The 22,923-nt window shown below is 45.5% G+C and overlaps 2 protein-coding genes across 3 annotated transcripts; one reads left to right on the forward strand and one right to left on the reverse strand.

The window, feature by feature from the left end:
• Positions 1–344: 344 nt before the first annotated feature.
• LOC135351489 (zinc finger ZZ-type and EF-hand domain-containing protein 1-like) lies at positions 345–20,482 on the reverse strand. 2 transcript variants are annotated; one of them, XM_064550488.1, is made up of 71 exons: positions 20,324–20,482; positions 20,101–20,194; positions 19,944–20,044; positions 19,802–19,880; positions 19,323–19,454; positions 19,023–19,074; positions 18,897–18,961; positions 18,551–18,680; positions 18,243–18,360; positions 17,979–18,044; positions 17,690–17,836; positions 17,381–17,512; positions 17,176–17,307; positions 16,674–16,787; positions 16,326–16,441; positions 16,071–16,151; positions 15,835–15,939; positions 15,424–15,652; positions 15,290–15,355; positions 15,166–15,208; positions 14,915–15,043; positions 14,594–14,743; positions 14,391–14,461; positions 14,016–14,289; positions 13,684–13,860; positions 13,426–13,582; positions 13,250–13,317; positions 12,840–12,896; positions 12,661–12,786; positions 12,481–12,611; positions 12,387–12,428; positions 12,016–12,178; positions 11,611–11,862; positions 11,235–11,323; positions 10,952–11,073; positions 10,821–10,900; positions 10,671–10,764; positions 10,409–10,575; positions 9,977–10,177; positions 9,822–9,877; positions 9,627–9,749; positions 9,423–9,553; positions 9,017–9,186; positions 8,622–8,769; positions 8,425–8,473; positions 8,205–8,318; positions 8,068–8,150; positions 7,795–7,938; positions 7,281–7,385; positions 6,797–7,212; positions 6,503–6,585; positions 6,241–6,444; positions 5,896–6,067; positions 5,568–5,696; positions 5,394–5,505; positions 5,251–5,321; positions 5,067–5,186; positions 4,540–4,770; positions 4,327–4,427; positions 4,068–4,124; positions 3,855–3,956; positions 3,659–3,737; positions 3,337–3,606; positions 3,038–3,181; positions 2,803–2,846; positions 2,531–2,737; positions 2,116–2,405; positions 1,307–1,395; positions 987–1,136; positions 782–900; positions 345–524 (listed from the first exon to the last, which is right to left on the reverse strand). In XM_064550488.1, exons 2-71 carry the CDS (start codon positions 20,155–20,157, stop codon positions 494–496), a joined length of 8,859 nt encoding a protein of 2,952 aa, XP_064406558.1. In that variant the 5' UTR covers positions 20,158–20,194; positions 20,324–20,482; the 3' UTR covers positions 345–493. The 2 variants fall into 2 exon arrangements, with proteins under 2 accessions (XP_064406558.1, XP_064406559.1); XM_064550489.1 differs by having other exon boundaries at positions 345–618.
• Positions 20,483–21,567: 1,085 nt separating this feature from the next.
• On the forward strand, positions 21,568–22,888 carry LOC135351498 (indoleamine 2,3-dioxygenase 2-like). The gene has a single exon (XM_064550505.1). It carries the CDS (start codon positions 21,609–21,611, stop codon positions 22,788–22,790), a length of 1,182 nt encoding a protein of 393 aa, XP_064406575.1. The 5' UTR covers positions 21,568–21,608; the 3' UTR covers positions 22,791–22,888.
• The last annotated feature ends 35 nt before the right edge of the window (positions 22,889–22,923 follow it).

Here is a 22,923-nt window from a genome sequence, read left to right on the forward strand (position 1 = left end):
TTACACCTGTGCCTCATCTTCAGTGCGGTCTGGGATCGAGGCTAAAAGATCCCCTTCCTCCTACGTTTTTGACTTGTTGCAGTTCACCCATGTAGCGTGTGGGTTATAAACTACTGCTTTCAGTAAGGCTAACTGGCCAGTAGTTTTTTTGGAGTAACAGGAGGTGGTCGCTCTATTTTAACGAATCCAAAAGTATACAAATGAACTTCTGCTCCTCTAGACAACCTCAACCTTCCACATACACACTGGCTGGATCATGCATAAAGTACTCTCTAATAAACAAAGATCTTGTGCTGTTGGTGCAATCAGATCTGAAATGGGACTATTCTTACAGTTCATGTATCTTGTCACTTCAATTAAATAATATGAATGCATGTCAAAATAATGCACACAATAGAACAAACAAGCAGATCAAATCTATATACTACCTAATGAGAGTTCAAACCAATAGAGACAGTTAGTGCACTGGCAGTTCCTAGAGTGTGCTCCATTGCTAGCTATCATCTGAGTCAGAAGAGGAGCTCCTACACAAGAAATTAATTAAATAAAAGGAAGGCAAAATGTGTGTATTGAACTAAGGGGATTAAAAACTACCAGTCTGAGTCAGAAGAGGAGCTCCTGCACAAGAAATTAATGATAGGCAAAATTTTTTGTATTGAATTGAAAAAATAGCCACCACTTGCTGGGTACATCCCTATAACAGTTTAGCTGTTCCCTAAATGCTCATAACACACCCACACACGCACGCACACACACCCCACCCCCACACTCTCATACTTACGAGTCCTCCTCCTCCTCTGTGTTGTCAAATGAGTCAGTGTCCTCAGAGCCTCCTCCATCATCACTGACTGCCCCCTCCCAACTATGCTTGGCCGTGGGAGGAGGGGGAACATACTCACTCTACAGGGGCAAGGGTTATGTAGTTAATACAGTCTAAATAATGTAAAATATTTAGCCTTTTAATTACATAATTATACTATTCCCACCTTGGCCTTGATAAAAGCTGCAGCTGCTGTGTTGTCCAGCCCGAGTGCGAGACTAACGAAGGCCACGTTAGCGATGCCTTTCTCCAACCACTTGTTGAGCTCCTCCTTGGTGATAGTGCGAATCATGAGGTCATGGGAGATCCCCCATTCCTGGGAGGAGAAAGAGGGTCAAAGGTTAGGGGACTATGAGATGTTACTCTAAGAATCTGATTAAGACGACACCAGTCATAGTTTACAGGACAGATCATTCAGGGGGTTGTCTAATAAGAGTTTAGAGCTGTCACAGTACTGCATGGTGGCCATGGTAACTACTGTACTACCTCTGCCAGGTTTTCAATGGTTAGGAAGAGTTCAGTGAATACTCTAATAATCTCAGGAGAGAGCAACTGCTGACCCTTCGTCTTCTCCTCTGTGTGTGTGTGTGATGTGCGTGCGTGTGTGTGATGTGTGTGTGTGTGTGTGTGTGTGTGTGTGTGTGTGTGTGTGTGTGGGGGGGGGGGGGGTATACAAAGGAAAAGGGAATTGTATCCACTGTAGCTCAAACGCTCACTTAGTATTCTACTAGTTTGTTAAGACTAAAACCTCACTGTGTACATACACACTGTGGTCCCTCAGTGCACACCATCATGCTAGCACTGTGTACATACACACTGTGGTCCCTCAGTGCACACCATCATGCTAGCACTGTGTACATACACACTGTGGTCCCTCAGTGCACACCATCATGCTAGCACTGTGTACATACACACTGTGGTCCCTCAGTGCACACCATCATGCTAGCACTGTGTACATACACACTGTGGTCCAGTGCACACCATCATGCTAGCACTGTGTACATACACACTGTGGTCCAGTGCACACCATCATGCTAGCACTGTGTACATACACACTGTGGTCCCTCAGTGCACACCATCATGCTAGCACTGTGTACATACACACTGTGGTCCAGTGCACACCATCATGCTAGCACTGTGTACATACACACTGTGGTCCCCTCAGTGCACACTATCATGCTAGCACTGTGTACATACACACTGTGGTCCCTCAGTGCACACCATCATGCTAGCACTGTGTACATACACACTGTGGTCCCCTCAGTGCACACTATCATGCTAGCTGTAAGACCCACCATAGGTCTTGATGAGAGTGGTGTACAGCTGCCAGAGAGGCTTGAGTGCAGACAGCTCCAGTCGGTCCTTAGAGACCACCACTGTGTCACCTCCCTCACTCCTACCAGAGCTCTGTAGTCCCACTAATCTCATGAGCAGCTTGACTACCTTCAGACGTTGGGCTCCAGTGTACTTGCAAGCCACGACTATGAGGAGGGGCCACAGACGAGAGAGGGGGAGGGAGGGGGCAGGGATAGGGGCGGAGTCTCGGCACAGTAACTGCTCTAGGATGGAGTGGCCAGTGTCAAACCTGAGGACATGATGAGTGACATTCTTAAATTTCGTCTGCAGTATTCTAACTAATAAGCTACCGTCTAAAAAATATGCAACACGTAATAATTTTGCTGCCTTTAATTAGAACAGTACGATACTCACCTTCCCATCTGTGTGCCATTGACTGTGAAGGTACAGGTAGTGTTTTTGTTGCTAGGGCCAACCATATCCACCTCGTAGTACAGTGTGTCTCCAGGGATCACATGACTCTGACGATCCTCAGGGTCAAAGGTCGTAGAGGTGTGGCTCTTGGCATTCTGTGATAGATTGATTGATGATGAGAACTTGAGAGAGCCGTTGATTGGATGGCTGAAAAGAACGACAGGAAGATAAAATATATTTCGCAGATATGCAAAATCTATATCAAAACTTACAATGTAATATTGAGGTTGGCAGCATTAGGGATATTGATCTTTCCCTGTATAAAGAGATTAAAGGAATTTAATGCATTATAATTATGAAGGAAGATCCCACAAAATATGATATGAAGTGTCGGCACTTTAATTACAATGTACAAAACAGCCATACAATACACTCAACCATACACTACACTGGTAATAGTCCACAGGACAGCCTTAGCTAGGTCTAGTATAATATCCGCCCACTCACTGTTTCCTTCATGTTGCTGTCCTGGGTGTACTTGATGACTCGTGTTTCCTTGCCAACGGACACCTCACTCATACACTGTACAGCTGTCAGCACTAGACTAATAAGCTCTGTTGGCTCAGTACATGACAGCACTGATGACAGAATCTGAGGAGAAAATAGTACAAACTATATGTACACAAAACAATGAATGGCGCTAAATGGAAGAAATATCCAAATGTTCGTATAATTAGAGTGTCGCCTTAATACGGTACACGCATCATACAATTGCCCTGCCCACTCCACCACACACACACACACACCTCCTCTCCCTCCTGTTTGACGAGGAGGTCCAGTAGACAGAAGTATTGCGGCATATCCGTACAGCCGAGAGAGGAGGTGCTCAGTCTCATACCAGTGTCCGCCCACTTTACGAGTAGTCGTGACAACACACGTCTCGCTTGTAGCACTGCAATGGCATAGAACGTCTTGTACATGGTGCTTCTCGAGGGCGGCTTGTTCTTGAGGGAGGTCAACTCATCAGATAGTAGGGAGTAAGATTCTTGTCTAGCAGCCGAGGAATTCTTGGGTTCCTAGATAAGTGGGAGGAGGGTAATAACATGTCTACTGTATTAGGAGACACACCTCTTCTTTGGAGTCTGACTTCAGCAGGTTCTTAGTTTTCTTGAAGATGCTCTGATCTTCAGCAATGGCCTCCACTGATCTGCAGTGACAGAGCAACAAAGATAGAATACTATACACAGATTACTGTGCATGTATGAGCAAGTGCAGCTATTGTACACAGACTGCTACTGGTACAGTTGTACATGTATGTGCTTACTTGATGTCAATCTCCACGGGGACCAGTCTGGTGACACCCACATCCTCAGTGCTCTGCTGGACACTCTCAACAGTCACACTGTCTGAAACCTTCTTTATCTCCCTGTGTGTGTGGTGTGTGTGTGTGTGTGGTGTGTGTGTGTGTGTGTGTGGGTGTGTGTGTGTGTGGTGTGTGTGTGTGTGGTGTGGGTGTGATGTTATATATAATACTCACCATTTTTTAGCAGCTTCTAGTATTTCATCGGAAGGTTTGAACTCTCCTTCACTATAGCTGCACAGTGTGTGTGTGTGTGTGTGTGTGTGTATGTGCGTGTGTGTGTGTGCGTGCGTGTGTGTGTGTGTGTGTGTGTGTGTGCGTGCGTGCGTGTGTGTGTGGGAGAATCATGTGAGCAACTCAACTCTTTAACCACACAATCATTGAAATTGGACCACCAGATCTTAAGTTATGGCTATAGAAAAGTGTTGGTCCTCACCTCTGCTCAGTGATGGCCATGAACCTATCCATGTTACCATCCACACTCTCATGCATGGCCCGCAGCACTGTCATGGGACACATGAACACCTCGGACAGCGTCTGGGGGGTGGGGTAGTGGGTGTGGTCAATACATATATGTATCGCACAAACTGACAATAATATGATTAGCCAAATGACACTGTATGAAGGACAGTTTACTGACCACACCCACCTGTAGCATGGAGCACACCTCCTCCGATAGACCCTCTAAAATCTTGGCATTATTTTTGGTCTCATCATCATTGTCCTCATCATCTTCATCTTTATCATCGCTGGCGGGCTCATCCTTGTCTTCTTTGCTGCCTTCAGTTGCAGCAGCGGCAGTGGGCTCTTCCTCAGTAGTCTCATCAGAGTCGGTGTCTTGTACAGCTCCAGCTGGCTGGTACATGCTCATCCCCAACACCTGGCAACCATGGCAACCATTACACAGCTATGACACACGTGTCACCATATACACATGTACTGGGGGTTATGCAGAAATCAAAATAATGTCCTAAAATGTCTGTATAGCGCAACATTTAGTTCAATCGTACACGAAATTAGGTGAATGAATTACTTATAGCTAACGGAAGACACGGTGTCATTGACCAAATAGCGCCACATTTATTCAACACACAAGAGGAGAAAATTATGTGGGTCTAAAATTTTACGCTATATGGTAATTAATAAATGCACAAATAGCAGTACTTATTCTCATACCTCTAGCTCAGCTAGTCTCCACTTGAGACTGAAGTTGGTTGGCCTTGAGGCTAGTTTCATGATAGCTGGTACTATTCCCATGTCAACCAGCATCTTGACCACACCCTCTGACTCGGGAGACTATAAACAACGACAGAAAGCCAGTAAAAACGTCAACAGCGTATAATAATTGTAGCTAGCATACCTGGAGTATGATGTAGAGAGCCTTGAGGGACAGCCCCAGTATCCAAACATTCTCCACACATCGTTCAGTGTCTACAGAATCGTGTACCTCGTTAAGATAAGCACGCTGTTATTGATATAGAGCATTCGCATGTACACACACACCTGGCTTGACAGACTTGAGGGCAGCTTTTACTAGAGGTAGGATGGTGTCCATCTTAGAGGTGTCGATGCAATCAGGAGCAGACTCTTCAATCTCATAATCGGACAACTTGGCCTATGGAGGAACAATATTCACCATTTCACGAAAAACCTGATTAGAGACATTTCCAAACTCACCACAATCTTCTCTCTTGTCTTGAGATTGACGGCACAGCCACGCCCACTTTCCTCTACCTTGAGCAGTACCACGGGGGACGGAAGATCACCTGATCCAGTGTATGTGAGCAGACTACCAGCCCTCGGCACCTTGTGTGTGTGTGTGTGTGTGTGTGTGTGTGGGTGTGCGCGCGCGCGCGTGTGTGTGTGTGTGTGTGTGTGGGTGGGTGGTATGATTGATGATCAATACGAACAAAAAACACAAATGTTTCAACATAAGATATGTCTACAGGCTATATTGTACCGAGGAACCTGGGGAATTCCCCATGTACAGGCCACACCCACTCACTTTGGGAAATCCAGCCAGTATGAGTAGACTGAACATTGAGCTGAGATCCATGTTCTCTAGGCCTATACCAAGGGTGGTTGCTATGGTAGCAGAGAGAGCAGGACGCCAGGGGAGTGGCCGAGACAGCAAGAGCAGGCAAGACTCAGCGGTTGATGCACCAGTAAAGTCAGACCTAGTGGGAGGGGCAACATAACGTGCAATACTAGAGATGTAGCAATAATTATATGCACAAATGTAAGTATAATTATGTACAGCCTGTTTTTCTCTACAAATTAATTTGGAATTATGCACGACATCAATTGATGCATCACAATTTAACTGGCCACACCCACTGGCCACACCCACCTTTCCAGAGAAGATGCTCCACAGTTGAAGAAGAACTGAACAGTCTTTAGTCCGGCACATCCAGTCTCTAACTGAAGACTGTGGGGGGTCTGACCCTCAGCTATCTCTACGGCACGGTCTGCCACCTGTGGGTTGAGGCGGGCAAAGTACTGGGCCGCTACCAGGAGGGCTTGTAGTCGCAGGGGGGAGGTCACCTCACAACAGCTGTGGAGGGTGTGTGTGTGTGTGTGTGTGTGTGTGGGGGGGGTGTGGGTGAGCTTACCTTGACAGCTGTAGCAGTGATGGTAGAAGTTCCTCCGCTAAGAACACCTCAATATCCTGCTTGTGTTGAATCCACGCAGACAACTGGACAAATACAAAATCAACAATTAGAACAAAAACATAACACTGCATAATACATGCACTGTACACAACCACACCCACTACTCCCGTTTATTCAATGGTTCGGGGATTCTTTTAGCTGCCATAACTTGAATTCCGTGGATTGATTTTCTTAACTCACTCTACTAACCACACCCACTACTATATTAACCACACCCACTATACATGTACGTACATTGAACTCCTTGGGTAGTACGGCTGTGAGCAGCCCTAAGATACTGTCCATGTAACAAGTGGAGAAGTTCCTCTCATTGAAGCCAATATTAGAGTCCATGTCCTGTGGTCTTTTGCTAGCCTTCACGATCGGACTCTCCTCCTCTTCTTCTTTGCTATCTCCAGTGGGCGTGACAACACTGGTAGTGATATCCTCTATAGTGAGTGTGGCCTCTGCTGTAGTGGGTGTGGCCTCTGATGGAACAGAGAAGTCAGTTTCATCTACAGATGTCCCCTCTTTTGATTGGTCAATAGAAGTGCCCTCTTTTGATTGGTCGACTGGGCTGGCTTGTTCTGATTGGTCTGCTCCCTCTTGCTTCGATTCTTCTTTCGTTTTTTCCTCCTCCTCAATTTTCTTATCAGCTTTCCTCTTGGAAGCTGTAGGTAGCAATGTCAGCAAAAAATATATACGTTAGGGAACGTAGATATATAATTTGTACTCTGACCTTGGTCATGCTGATCGAGTACGGCTGCTCGTAGTGACACAGAGAGATGCTTGAGACAGCTGTACTTGATCCTGCTCGCCTGTTGTAAGTAGTCAAGCTCTAGTACTGTGCGTGTGTGTGTGTGGGTGTGTGTGTGGTGTGTGTGTGGGTGTGTGTGTGTGTGTGTGTGTGGATGTGTGTGTGTGTGTGTGTGTGTGGTGTGTGTGTGGTGTGTGTGTGTGTGTGTGTGTGGTGTGTGTGTGTGTGTGTGTGGATGTGTGTGTGTGTGGGTGTGTGTGTGCGTGGTGTGTGTGTGGTGTGTGTGTGTGTGTGTGTGTGTGGTGTGTGTGTGTGTGTGTGTGGTGTGTGGGTGTGTGTTTTTAGTATGCTTGAATTCTACTCAAGATAATTTAATTTCACTAAAAAGCAAAACTAAGAGAAGCAATCTGTAGCTCTTGACAATGATAATTATGCTGATGGGGGCACAGCCTTTGTACAATATGACACCACACCCCCTCCACCACGCCCCCCTCACCTGGCTTGTTGACGGTGTTGGCCATGCCCAGACACAGAGAGGAGAAGAGCATCCAGCAGTGTTGATGGACGTAGCCACGTACCTGACTAGCTGGGGTGCTCTTAAACAAGTAACCATCTTGGTACTTGAACCCAGTGACCTCTCCTAGACAATGGGGGGGGGGGGGCAGATTGTAGAGAGTGAAGAATAGAATATTGTAATGTATATAAAAATGGCACAGTAACTAAGGACATTCACCACAGTAACTAAGGACATCACCACGCAACGCAGTACCTTTATCACTGCTCCAGTATCGTCCCCTCTGCCCACTAGGAGTCATCTCAGTGTAGGGGAACACTGTCCACGAGTCATCCCTCCTGTGCCGTCACATGACATGCTAGTATGATCACATGACTACTATAGGGACTTACCCTGTTGCTTGCTCTTTCCTGAAACAGCCGATACAGAGATCGTAATCACAGCGTGTCTCACTGTGGAAGCGATGTCCCATCACAGCCATGTGACAAATATCACAACCATACCGCCTACAAAAGAAACACAGACGTATAATATAGACTATAGACAATGATATGACATCATCGGACAATGTTATGTACAAGAGGAGGTGTCAAAGTATTGTAACACACTTACCCTAAAGACATGAACTTGTGATCGGCACTTTTCTCTCTCCCATCTTCATCTGTAGGCAGGCAGGCAGAATACATCTTAAACATTCAATAAGTACAGAGCACAATACAGAGCTTAAGGAGCAGTATACTAACATGACTTGTAGCCCTCATTACCAGTGTGGATTGTTAGCTACAGTGTGTGTGTGTGTGTGTACATACTGTCAAAGCAGGAGGTGCAAAGGTCATAGTCCTCCTCCACCTCAGTGTCACGGAACCAACGCCCACGGATGGTTGAGGAACAATTGTCACAGTTCATCGAGATACGGTCGCTATACAGGGACATTGCTACCAGGAATATGTGTGTATCCTGTGTGTGTGTGTGGGGGGGGGGGGTTATGCAGGTCATGTGACACAATTCTACCAACTTCAACACTTGCACATACAGATACAAATGAACTGATCGTCATAGCAACACAAGTCATCATACACGTTCTATTCACATCCGTATCAAAGTAATCATACCAGAGATCAGTAGTACATGTACCCAGCCCACCCTCCTGGACCAAGTGCAAAGCTCCGCCCCCTACCATGAGACAGACGGAGGGTTAGTGTACCTTGAGATGCTCCATACAATAAGGCATCTCTAACATCTCCTTCCAGCTCTGAGAAGAAGGGAGGTCATTGAACAACTGGAGCATCTTCATGTACACCTCGTACTTCTCCAACATCTCGTCTTCTCCCTCGAACTTCTCCATTGGCTCACGATCACCCGTCACTGAGTATTCTGTGAGGGGGCGGGAAGTGGGTGTGGTTAATATACAGCTGTACATGTACTTCCTGAACACAATAACCGTACAATACCTGTACATAGGTATCTCAGGTACTAGCACACCCACACCCACACACACCCACACCCACCCACACACACACACACCCACACCCACACACACCCGCACACACACACACACACACACACACACACACACACACACACACACACACACACCCGCACACACACACCAACGGCATTGCTGAACAGGAACTCTGGCAGCTGTAGCTCGGAGAGGAGGGCATGGTCATAGTCCTGCCAGTCAAAATCCAACAGGTGACACACAAACAGGAGGACCAAAGAACGAGAGAAAGAATGCTCCCTGAGACGATATAATTATAAGAAATGCTCTCATAATATTATTATAGCGTGTATTTCTACTCTAGTGCATTTACTTTGAGGAAGGTTTCTTGAAAGAGTTGATTGTTTCGACTAGCTTAGTGAGGAGTCGACGATACGATTTGCGCACCTGGTTCTCCAGCTCTAGACCACACCCATCCAGCTTGGCCGCATAATGCCTGAGGTAATAATAAGAGTACAGAGTTCAAGTTAAGCCACACCTACAAACAAGCATTGCATTATATACGTACCTTGGAAATAACTGTTGTTTTGAGAGCACTTGTTGTAACAGGACAAGACCTGACAGCTGTTGAGTGTGTGTGTGTGTGTGTGGGTGTGTGTGTGTGTGGGTGGGTGTGTGTGTGTGTGGGGGTGAGTAAGAGATATGAAGGCCACATAACTTTACCTCGAACAAATTTCCCATTCCCATGACTGTAACAACTTCAGCTAGGAAAGCGTAAGTCTCTGCAACAGAGCGCGCCACTTTCTCTCTCTGCTTAAGAAGAGCTTGTACACGATCCACTGATAAGGCTTCGTTCTTGACAAAGTTCAGAATGAGGTCAAATGATGGATACTTCTCCGACACCTTCTCCTCGGAACTAGTCAGCTGCAGGCAGGACATCAACATAAGCACATCATTGGAAAGGTAATTCTGAGAGCTATTGAATGCATCAATTAGTTTTGAAATTGAACACAAAATACGGGCTCTGAAACGCCACTGAATATATACATGTTCTAGTACACTACTGAATATCACTGAATACTATTGGATACTATTGGATACTATTGGATACTACTGAATATCACTGGATACTATTGGATACTACTGGATACTAACGTGCTGCTTGAGCACCCCCACAGTGGAGACAGCAGTGGTGACCTTCTGCCACTTGAGGCTCTTCCTAGCCCACTGTGGCCGACTGCCGCTAGTGGACAGTGGGTTCTTACGACGAGAGAGCCCAGAGAACTTGAGCAGGAACATTGCCTTCTCGAAGCACGCTGTCACTGTGAGGTGTGTGTGGGGTGTGTGATGTGTGATGTGTGTGAGTGTGTGAGGTGTGAGGTATGTGTACAATAAAGTTAATTGTACTGCTGATTACCAGGGGCATCCTCATCGATCTTTTCCTTCTCTTTGTTTGCCTCCTCTTCTTTCCCCTCCTCGTTGCTCTGCATCACTTGCTGTCGTGCCTCCACCTGTAGCCACGCCCACATATGGATTAGGCCACACCTACCAGGCCACACTCACTCACCAGATCTCTCCTCATAGCCTCGGCAGCTTTGAAAGCCGTGAGTACACCGGGCGTTACTTTGGGCGGATTCTCTTCGGATACTGAGTGGTGTAGCGCATCACATGACAGTCACATGATATCACATGACTCACCAAATGGGAGGAGCTCCTCTCGGATGTCCTGTGAATGCCATATAAGGGCAGCAAACACGGAGTTGACTGCCTTGTCCACTGTGGGTCCACCGTAGAAGTGACCTTTAGTGTCCGCACGACAGCTGTACATTTGGAGAAGGAGCATTTAAACACATCACAGGAGCCATTTTCATGGTCTACTTGAAGTTGTGTAGGCAATGCTAGTAAGTACAGTCACAATACAAGGCCCATACGGTACTACAAGCTGTACACAGATCACAATCAGATTAAGAAGGAATCTCACAGTTCCAGTAGTTGTAGCCCCACCCCCTCCGGACCGTTAGCAAGGTCTTGCAGCATAGTGCACAGTGCTGAGTCAGCAGGACTGGCAGCCTGGGGGGGGGGGGAGAATACACATTCACTGGGCATTCAAAATGGATACACAATCCTAATTAACTCAATGCTTAATAGCCCACGAAAAATTGAAATATTTGGGCCCGAAATGAATCATTGATCTACACACACGGCTCTATCAGGGAGCTACTACATGTACATGCACAGGTTAGTTGTGACATTGGAGAATCCCCACTCAAGTTACAGTGATGTCAAGTTACGGGCTCTTAAAGAGAGCTATCACAGTTCAGAGCGACTCCTAAACTGCTGTTACTACAGCAACTCACGTGGAACTCTGACAGGGACCGTGTCAGCTTGCCCACCATGTAGCCGCCTCGAAACAATGTCTTCCAAAGCTCACTATCCACTAACTTCTCCTCTTCCTTCTCTTGGTCCGTCTTGTCGGGCGATGTGATTGGCCGCTCAGTCCTCTTCTTGCCGAGGGTGGTGGAGGAGAGTAGGCCAAGGAGACTAGATAGTGAGATCTGTGCGTCTAGTATCCAGTGCATAGACGGAGGGGACACACCGTACGCTTTCAGCTGGGTCAGAATAAATATAAACCATTAATAGCCTTGTATTAACCTTGAGTCTTGTTGGCTATTCGGCTTCCCTTAATGTACTTAGTGTATAGAACTGAATTTAAATCATATCACATGACATCAGTATATGTCACATGACCACCATGTGCTCACCGTAAACTTGTATCCCCACTCGTTGTTGCTGCCATCAGAGTGAAACTTAAATGTTAGTTTCTGACCTTTGAACTCCGCCTTCTTGGTCCACCTATCTGACCCACACTCTCCATCGAACTTAGTCTTTGATCCTTGAGTGTCAGTGAACTCCAGGTAGTCGTATCTAAAGAGGGGGCGGGGCTTCAGTAAATAAAGGGGCGTGGCTTCATTAAAGCAACACCAACTGTACAATACAGTGTTTCAGACCAGTAAGGGAATTAAAGGCGCAATACTCCACCAATTAAAATGGCATAAAAATAAGTAAACATGAAAAAATTTTTGTACATATAATTATAATTATGCAGTAATAATTATGATACTGATAAACTCACCGTCTCTCAGTATGACATCGCTGATCGAACTCAACTACAAACCTGCATCGATATAAAGATCAATAATCATTACCTGACTGATCATGTGACATACCTTGTGGCGGAGGAGCAGACGAAGTCCTCCGTCTTGTCGCTGTTGTTCTCGTAGTTATGTGGTGACTCACGTGTCCACACACTCACCACACTCTCGGGGGTGTTACATGACAGGAGCTCGGGACTGTCCACCTGGTGAGGGGGGGTGTCAGTAGGTGTGGCTTCAATAACAGGACCGTACCTTGAGGAGAATGGAGGGAACTTTATTGACAATGTTTGAGAGGGCGGGCACTAGTGGGTGGAGTCTATTACTCAGGTTCACAGGGTTCATACCACCAGAGTCTGTCATTGTGGCCAGGAACACCAACTGGAGGCAGCAAATAATCACATGATGAATCACAGACACTGCACACCACTCACCATCTCCGGCAGTGGTCGCCCTAGCAACGACTTCCTCAGAATCTCCAGTAAAGAGTCCTACATGTCATGCATGTATGTATTGCTTATAAACACACATTCAAAATGAAGGGGAAATAAAGCATCTTTGAGCGGCCATAACTTTAGTTTAGTTGGTCCAATAACATTACTTTTATGATTTTCTGAAAGCTTAAACAGAGGCCTTTCAGATGGTGTGTTCGAATCAAAAGTCTATTTTGGGCCTGGTTTTGACAAAATAGCATTGCCCATGGTCTTTTCCCGAAAATCAGAAATTATGGCACGTTTTAAATTTGAGATTTGATAATGCGATCTGAAAGAGCTCCTTCTAAGCTTTTAGAAAATCAGAAATCATTGAATTTGGACCACCAGAACTCTAGTAGCTGTTGACTTACTGAAACCTCTTCTAGTTGGTCTAACTTGTGTAAGAGCTCTGTGCAAGATTGGACCAGACGCGTCACATCTGTGCAGGTCGAGAGAAGACATAACACATGCACACAGTGGGGCACTGCACAAAGGTTCTAGGTTTCCCAATCATAGCATGATATCTAGCATAGGAAAGCACACTCACACTCAGCCAGGAGATTGTACACTGTCTTCTTAACTTCCTCCTCCTCTGAAGCTTTGAACATCCTCTGACACCAGATGAGCAGTGACGCCTGGAGAGCACTTAACAACTTAACCAGATCATCCGGTTTGCTTGTCCCTGTTACAATGATGTTCTGGGCCTGCATGTGATTGTCATGTGATAGTACCGAGTACATTATGACTGTACATGTATACGAAGCAACAAATTGACCAGTGTATGTGATAGTCATGTGATACTAACCTCTCTAGTGGCAACAGTGAGCATAGTGGTGAGTATGTTGAGTGTGGGGGTGGGGTCAAGGGGTGTGGTCTCAGAGAGGGTTTTTGGTAAATTGAGGACGGAGTTGCTGTCAGTCTTGCTGAAATAATGACAGAGAGCCTCAAACTTGAGCCACCATGACTTGGGCTGATTCTCGTCCTGAGTAGGAGGGGACAATATCAAACACGCACATGTTTGCAGTACCATTATCCAACACACACACACACCATTGATAATTAAGCAACTTTCCGGACGTCAAAACTTCCCAAACTAAGCCCACACCCTCCACACACCTCACACATCCACCCACTCACCAGGACGGCCCCGATCATGCTCAGGAGGTACTCCTTCCTGGCCTTGGCGTCAGGGAAGAAGATGACCACACCCTCCACAATAATGTCCTGTGCAACACTCTTAACAGCTGAGTCAATCTCAGCCGAGTCTAGGATACCACACAAGTGTGAGAGGACTTCTGATGGCACAGAAGTCAATTTATTTGAAGTTGGCCGACTGGGTTTGATGAATGGGAGGGCAGACTTGAGCAAGTGCAGACAAAGAATGCTGGCATATTCAGCCTGAGGCTCTGGACTGTGTGTGTGTGCGGTGTGTGTGTGGAGTGTGTTGTGTGTTGTGTGTGTGTGTGTGTGTGTGTGTGTGTGTGTGTGGTATAATTGTAGGGGCTGACTCACTTCAGAGTGAGGGGAATGTAGATGTTCCATATCTTCTCCAGAGACAAGTTGTCCACTGCCAAGTGGACCTCCTGTATTAGGTCAGTGCAGAAATCAATACACATGTACAATGTACACATACACATAGTGAGTTATACACTAAGCTTGCATGTACATGTACATGTACACTGTAGCCCCATCACCCCTCCCGCCCCCTCACTCACTCCCACTAGGGTGGGGTCCAGAGCAGCTGCCTTCCTGCGCAGCTGGAGGAAGTGCAGGTCAGCCAGCAAGGTTGCTAGAAAACCAAGTACTCGGATCAAGACCACACCCCCTAAGACACACGGCTCGTCAGTCAGAGGAGCTATGGAATCCTACACAAGATAGAGGGAAATACCATATCACATACTGTATATTTTTTTTTCAAAAACAGGCCCAAACATCACTATCTTTAAGCTTTCAGAAAATCTAAAAATTAATATTATTGGATCAACTGAACTAAAGTTATGGCCGTTCCAAGATGCTTTAACACTACACCCACTCACCAGCTTCTCGAGGAAGGAGTCGATGCCAGGTCCGTCCGAGAGAATCTTGTGTCCACACACCCTCACACAATGCACGCCCACACGCTCCACATCCTCCTTGTCCGAGGCCAGGAACTTGAGCAGCACATACTGCGTGCGTGCGTGTGTGTGTGTGTGTGTGTGTGTGTGTGTGTGTGTGTGCGTGGTGTGTGGAGCCAAAGAATAAGCTTGCAAGCAAATAACAGTCACTGCTTGTGTGTGCTTCCCCTCACCTTTGCAGGCTTGCCAGCGTTAGGGGTCACCTCTGCCAGGCAGCTGCATCATAGGGAGACAGCATGTACACCACATGCACACCACATGTACACCACATGCACACCACATGTACACAGTCCTTACCTGTCCTTGTTAGGCTCGAAGTATGCCACAGGGCAAAGTTCGTCAGTGGACTCTGAACTCTGAGATCTGAAGTTCGTGATATAAATTATTGCTACCAATGTAACCTCCCCCCTCACACACACACACACACACACCTCATCTCAGTGTAGTCGTCCATTGTCCAGTTGTCATACTTCTCTGTCTGTTTGGCGAGATCCTCCAGGTCCTTGGGTTCAGAGGTCAACAAGAACACTAGTCCTGCCCTGGCCCCCTGCGCCCCAGACTGAACTTTGACCTTCAGCATAGACAGTTGAATGACCGAGGAGGACTCTTCCTTGAGAAGAATATTGACAACTTTCTTGTCCTTGTCACTGATGTACGGATCTGTGAGGGTGTGTGGTGGGCGGTGTGTGGGTGGTGTATAGAGTGGAGCCTGTGTACACATACGTCTCCTTGGGCTGGCACAGTGAACACTAATAGGTGCATGTATACTAGCAAATACTGCTATTATTAGCACGATATTAAATCAAGGAAAATCATAATTGACATGTGTAGTGTATATGTACCTCCAGAGGAGTTGTCCGGTGTATTGGAGAGGATACAGGTGGGACCATGTTCCTCATCCTTCTGTCCCCCGTCACATGACACCACCTCCAGCTTGAGCAGCTCCGCTAAGAGGAGGGAGGGGCAAACTATAAACCAACACACACCCACACACACCCACACCCACACACACACATACACACCCACCCACACACACACACACACACACACACACACACACACACACACACACACTCACAGTGTCTCTGTTTCTTAGTTGACTTCATCTCTTCCATCTTCTTGAGCAGTGGGAGCAGTGAGAACTCGAGTGTGGTGTTATCTGAATAGGAGGCATTATGAACCAAAGTATACAAAACTACAGATTGTTCTCCGTGTAAGCACATGTATAAGTTAGGGAATGTTTTATACTCCACTCAACGACACGGGCCAACTAAACATTCCAGTTATATATATATTATTCATCCTCCTCCCAATGTTACAAGACCACACCCACCTATCAGTATTTGCAGTGTGTCGAGGATGGTGTTGACGTTGCCGTGAGCGAGGGCAAAGGACAAGAGGACGTGGAGAGGGTCTGCCCCCACTGACACGTAGGTCTCCTCAGGCAGGCTGTAATAACAGCAGATACTAGTGAATATTACCAGTGAATATTACTAGGATACTATCAGGATACTAGCAAATACTATCAGGATATTATCAGGATACTACTAGGATATTATCAGGATACTATCAGGATACTATCAGGATACTAGCAAATACTATCAGGATATTATCAGGATACTACTAGGATATTATCAGGATAATTATTATCAGGATATTATTAGGATATTAGAGTTCGTACCAAAGTGAGGTGAGGAACTTGTCCATCTCGGCGATAACAAAGGTCGAGAAGAAGTCTGGTTTGAGTGGGGACGTGGGAGAGAGGGATAACGGAGACAGCGACTTCAGGGACATTCTGTGTGTGTGTGTGGGCGGGATGTGTGGGGGGGTGATAAAAATGTAAGTGGTATAAATATTTCAATGAAAGCCAGAAACTGAAAACCACAAATTATCAGTAATGACACCAACCACCACCATGTACAGTGACCATATAATACCAACCATGTGCAGTGAGTGCATATAATACCAACCATGTGCAGTGAGTGTAAGCATGACCATATAATACCAACCATGTACAGTGAGTGTAAGCATGACCATATAATACCAACCATGTACAGTGAGTGTAAGCATGACCATATAATACCAACCATGTACAGTGAGTGTAAGCATGACCATATAATACCAACCATGTACAGTGAGTGTAAGCATGACCATATAATACCAACCATGTACAGTATACTCACTTGGACTGCTGCAGGATGGTGTCCCTCAGAGCTGGGGACAGTGGGATGGCAGCCTTGGCCGTGCACGCCACTATGTTCAGGTACCATATTGCCATGGTATCCATCAGACTCGGCTCTATCTCCCTCTTGTATCTATAAGTGTGTAATGGCCAAATGGGTTAAATTTAAATTATTCCAGTGGTGGAAGAGTTAAGTATACAAGCACCTGCATCCTTTGATGTGTAGACCTCTGATACGACAGTCACAGCCATCGCTATGGCAACTCTTGATGTTGAGTTGAATGATGGAGTAGTTGGAGGAGATGCTTCTCATGAGCACATGGCGACCGTTCACTTGTCTACATGGAGACAGAAATAACTATTAAAAATTATATATTATATAATATAAACTTGTAGTACACGTAGGGGAAAATTTAATACGGTCAATCTTAGGAATGTTATCAATAACCTTGATTAAATTAGTTTTAACGAGAAATACCCCCTCCAGACAATCATAGCCAGCAAAGTAGACTGACCTTGGTATCTGGATGGTCTTGATCTCCTTGAGGGAAGATTCTGAGTTGCCAACGGAAATGCTGATGGCCTTAGGCATGTAGCTGTCGTCACCTGACCTGACGGACACCGCTAACTCTTGTATCATCACCCCTGACAACAGCCTGACTCTGTAGTGCGAGACAAGCAACAGTTGTGTGAGGAATTGCTCATCACGTACAAAGATAGAATATTGTGACAGTGAAATTAGGGAATCCTAGAATGGTCTAGTACAGGAAGCAATGGAGGACATTGTAGTAAGTGTGTGAGTACCTGATATAGTGTGACCGTGGTGACCCGTTGGACTGCCAGTACGTATCAATAGAGTTGTCAAACAACCTGTGTGTAGGGAGAGAGATAACCTTCACACACACACACGCCCACACACACACACACACACGCCCACACACTACTAGGACTACAGCTGCACCATTGTTCTATACAACATAATAATGTGAGCACACTACAGCAACATAATTATACACGTACGTTCAACTTTATAAACACTAGCGTACATTTCAATGAGATGAAACTCACGCATCTATCTTCTTCTCGCCAGAGGAGACCTGAACTTTAGAGTAGCACTTTGAGAGGACCAATCTCTCTGTCCCCTCATCCTCTTCCGTGTCAGCCCCGCCCCCTAGCAACTCAAGCTCTGTGCATAGCAACAAGCACTAGATACAATCTACTCTTGATACAGCGATATATAGCAAATTCGGTACGACATTATAAATATGTAAGCATGTCATTGGATGGTTTTTTCCTAAAAGCTACTGAATGTATATTTTCATTGGGAAATTGAGCACTAAGTTTTGGGGCTAGCTAGCCATTGAAACCACACCCACCTTTCTCTTTCTCGTCAATCATGATGCAACGTCCTGCCACTAGTTTCATCCTCTGCTCCAGACTGCTGTTGATCTGGGTGAGTGAGGGGAGGACCAACTTGTCCGATCCTACACGATAGCGGACCAGGTACTGTGAGGGTGGTGTGGGCGTGTGAGGAGGTGGTGTGTGAGGGGTGGTGTGGGCGTGTGAGGGGGTGGTGTGGCATGTCAACACCCACTCATCAGTACATGAGGAGTACAACTCAATCAAGACAATATTCTTGACCACACTTAATATGGCGAGGGAATCTTCAACTTATGAAAGAGGAAATCAAAACTGGAAATGTATGGCTTTATGAAATCTAACCTTGAGTAGTTCTTTGTGTAGAGAGAAGGAGTCAGTGCGCTCTGGTGAGTACAGATCCATCAGGCCTGTACGGAGGGGGGGTTAGATCATCATGTATATAGCCACACCCACAATACACGAACATACCAGGTAGCCGGGGACACGGAAGAAGCTCTCTCACGTTGTTATTCTTGAGCACCTACAAAGAGGAAGCACACGTCGGTCAAGACAGTAATGAAATATGTGCACATTAATTATAACCAGCATTAAATAGAGCATCTTTAAACGGCCACTACTTTAGTTCTGTTGGTCCAAAAACGTTAATTTAGAGCTCCTTCTAAGTGTTCATAAAATCATAAAATCGTTGAATTTGGATCACGTTACAGAGCCGACTCTAGTGCTCAAATTACAAAATGCACATTGCTTTGAAGTGCACATGAAACTCACAGCTAGACAGTAGGTGATGTCAGTGCCACCCTCTCCCTCAGTGTCCAGCTCTTGGAAGCAGGTGGTGGCCTCTGCCAGATCACAGCCCTTCCCCGTGAGGAAGTTGACAAACTCCCCCATACCAACGATACTCTGGGGGGTTAGGGGTAATATTACATGCACACACTCCCCCACACTAACAGTACTCTGGGGGGTTAGGGGTAATATTACATGCACACACTCCCCCATATAGCATGCTAGGGTACAGCTGCCACTACACAGAAGAGGTATGAATATAGACCGTACATTGACCAGGTTGTTTACAGTTCCTGTGTGGACAATCATTATTCAGGGCTGCCATGTATTGTATTCCACAGCTTACAAAACAACACTCTCTGTAATATTATACCTCTACCTCCTATACAATTTACAAGTCCAAAACTGACATAAAACGAACCCACACAATTGACTAGATTTTCAGTTTCTGTTTTGATACTCACCTCCATTTTGTCCACCTTATCGTGAAGCCATTTCACCAGCTGCTCTTTGTACATCACCAGTGGACTGCCGGGGGGTTCCCTGTAATTAAAGGATAGTTTTATGCAATGTGGGGGGTCAGTTGTGTGTTCAAGTGGTATGTACTTTATATTGAGGAGAGCTTTGTGCAGCGACTCCACTACAAACAATGGGGACAAGTCCAACAGATTCTCATTAGCTCCTGATACAGCCTCTTCCAATGGCAGCTGCAAGCAATGAATCGTTGGTCAGTGACTGTCGGAGTAGCTAGCTTGTAACTTACTTGTTCTAGGAAGGACAAGTCGTCTTCGATAGACTCGGCAGACGTTGTGTTGCCCATCCCGTCTCTCGATCTCTCCTGCCTCTAGCTCAGTTCCCTGCAGTGTGTGTGTGTGTGTGTGTGTGTGTGTGTGTGGGTGTGGGTGCGTGGATCGTGTGATGTGATGTCGTTACAAATTGTGTCTAGCTATTGAACCATTCAGCTATAATTATATCACCAGTCTTACCACTTGTGTATCAGCTTCAAGTAGTCAGTGTATATCTCGCAGCCTCAGTCTCAAGTATTCGCAATCGCTAACACAGTACAGCAGCTTTCCAGCTTTTAATAGAGCTTGAAGAAGTGGGCGTGACCCTCTGTGTCTGTGAGGGCCACGTGATATTATTTTTCAGCTGTTTACGCGCTGCATGCAACTGCGGCAAGTGCAGCACTCACTATCGCTGTCTATCAGTGTATGAATAATGGTGATTTGAAACAACTGGGGGAGTAGTATCACTAATAGCATCCTATAATTTGTAGAAGATATATCCAAAATAGCTCTCCATTTCATTATTATGGACTCTGATCAGCTTGCTTGCAAAATATCTTCAATCCAACAAGATCATAACAGAGAATTGCTGGAGCTTATTAATGATATTCCAAAGGGTGCTTCTGTTCTTGATCTAGGCTGTGGAACAGGGCAACTTGCTGTCATCTTGTCTGATCAAGTGGGACCGCAAGGGAGCATCATTGCTGTTGATCCTGATGCTGATAGAATAAGAGTAGCCAAGGAAAACAATGGAAGACCAAACATTGAATTTCTTGTGGCAGATGACCAGTCTTTCCCTGGTAGTGGATATGACGTTGTAATTTCAGCGCACGTTATTCACTGGATTAGTGATAAAGAAGCATTGTTCCGAAATGTGCATGAAAAACTCGCAACAAGCGGAATATTTGCTTTTATTACAGTCAATGGAGAGAAAGGCATGAAATTACCAGCAGCAACCAGGAGTGCATTGAATCAATTGATTTTACCTGATTTTGAAAAGAATGTGATCTTTAAAAAGTGGATGTACAAAGATCTATCACAATACACTGAGTTGGCGGAGTCACTTCAATTTAAAGTGTCTCATTCAAAGACTGTAATTAAACGTGTAAATTGGGAAAGTGTCGATGCATTTATTGATTTTTGGGTTGGTGTACTACCAGGAGAATCAGCAAAAGACAATATCGACCGTCTCAGTCTGGTAGACTTCAAACGTCTCCACGAAGAGGAATTAAAATCGGAACCAGTGAACATTGAACAACTGGTGATGATCCTTAGCAAGCAATAAAATTATACAATGTAATAAAATTATACTAAAGAGGCTATTGTTTGGCACACAGCTTCTCAATGTCATGCAGTGGCACAATAAGAATCTGTACATGTGTGCAAGACATTTTATTTTTTGCGTGGGAGGCTCAAGCTGACGTCATTAGATGGGTGTTTTGGAGGTGTGTCCATGGAGATCTCTGTATTTTAATTATTATTGAGAATGATGATGAATGGAACAAAGAAGCAACTTAGACTGAGCGACTATGACATCTCAGAGAGGACTGGGTTTCTCCCACCCAATCCTCCACTCAGAAGATTGCCAGGAGAGTATTTCTCGTCATGGGAAGATACTTGCAGCAAGATCCCAGCCCTCATCGAGAGCAAGCAGCTACGAGCTGAGGTTGATGCCCTACCAGAGAGACAGTTCAATAAAGAAACACTCAAGTGTGAAGAGGAATGGCAGAGAGCTTATAGTTTACTGACATTCTTGAGTCAATCCTACATTTGGGCAGAGGGTGAAGCTGGAGTGATTGACACACTTCCAAAGAAACTGGCCATACCTTGGTATGCTGTGTCTGAGCATCTTACATTGAAGCCAGTGGCTACATACGCCTCCACCCTTCTCTACAACTACTGTCTACGTGACCCTAATGGTGGAATGACTGCTGACAATTTGGAAGCTGTCTTCACATTCTCTGGCACGAAAGACGAATCATGGTTCTACATGATGTCTGGACTTGTGGAATTAGCAGCTGTTCCTGGGCTTAAAGCCATTGAACATGCATACAAATCAATGGAACAAGAACAAGACGATTGTTTGGTGGTTGATCTCGAAAACATCACCAAGTCCATTCTTGAGATGACAGAAGCTCTCCAAAGAATGTACGACCACTGTGCTCCACTCGTATTTTATCTTCAAATACGACCGTTTCAGAGTGGATCTAAAGGAATTAAAGCGTTTCCGAATGGTATCATATACGAAGGTGTAGACTCAGAACCAAAGCTTTATCACGGAGCCTCTGCAGGTCAGAGTACATCTGTACCATCATTTGATGTATTCCTGAGAGTCGAGCATACTGGATCAGAGCAAGAGTTTTTGCACACCATGCGTGAGTACATGCCAAGAAAACACAAGGAGTTCCTCGAGGCCTTGGACCAGCTGCCCTCTGTCAGGGACTATGTACTGCAATCCAAGAATCCTGAACTGTCAAAGAACTACGATCTTGCAGTGGAAGCGTTTAGTGCATTTCGAAGTGAGCACATTGTTCTAGTAACACGGTACATTGTTATGCAGAGGAGACACAGTGTTAATGCCAGCTTGGACATGACTGGCACTGGAGGCACGCCTTTCATGGTCCTCCTCAAGCAAGTGAGAGATGACACTTTAGCATTGAAGCTCTAAATGTTTGACTTTTTTGTACTGTTTCTGTGTGCTGTAATTCTTATTGAATATTTATGGTTTATGTTTGCAAACATTATAATAAATTTTTTTTTATTGTGGGTAGACCTGTATGTGACTTTATTACTCAACGATC

Source organism: Halichondria panicea, chromosome 17, assembly GCF_963675165.1.
Source record: "Halichondria panicea chromosome 17, odHalPani1.1, whole genome shotgun sequence".
In the NCBI taxonomy this organism is placed as follows: Eukaryota; Metazoa; Porifera; class Demospongiae; order Suberitida; family Halichondriidae; genus Halichondria; species Halichondria panicea.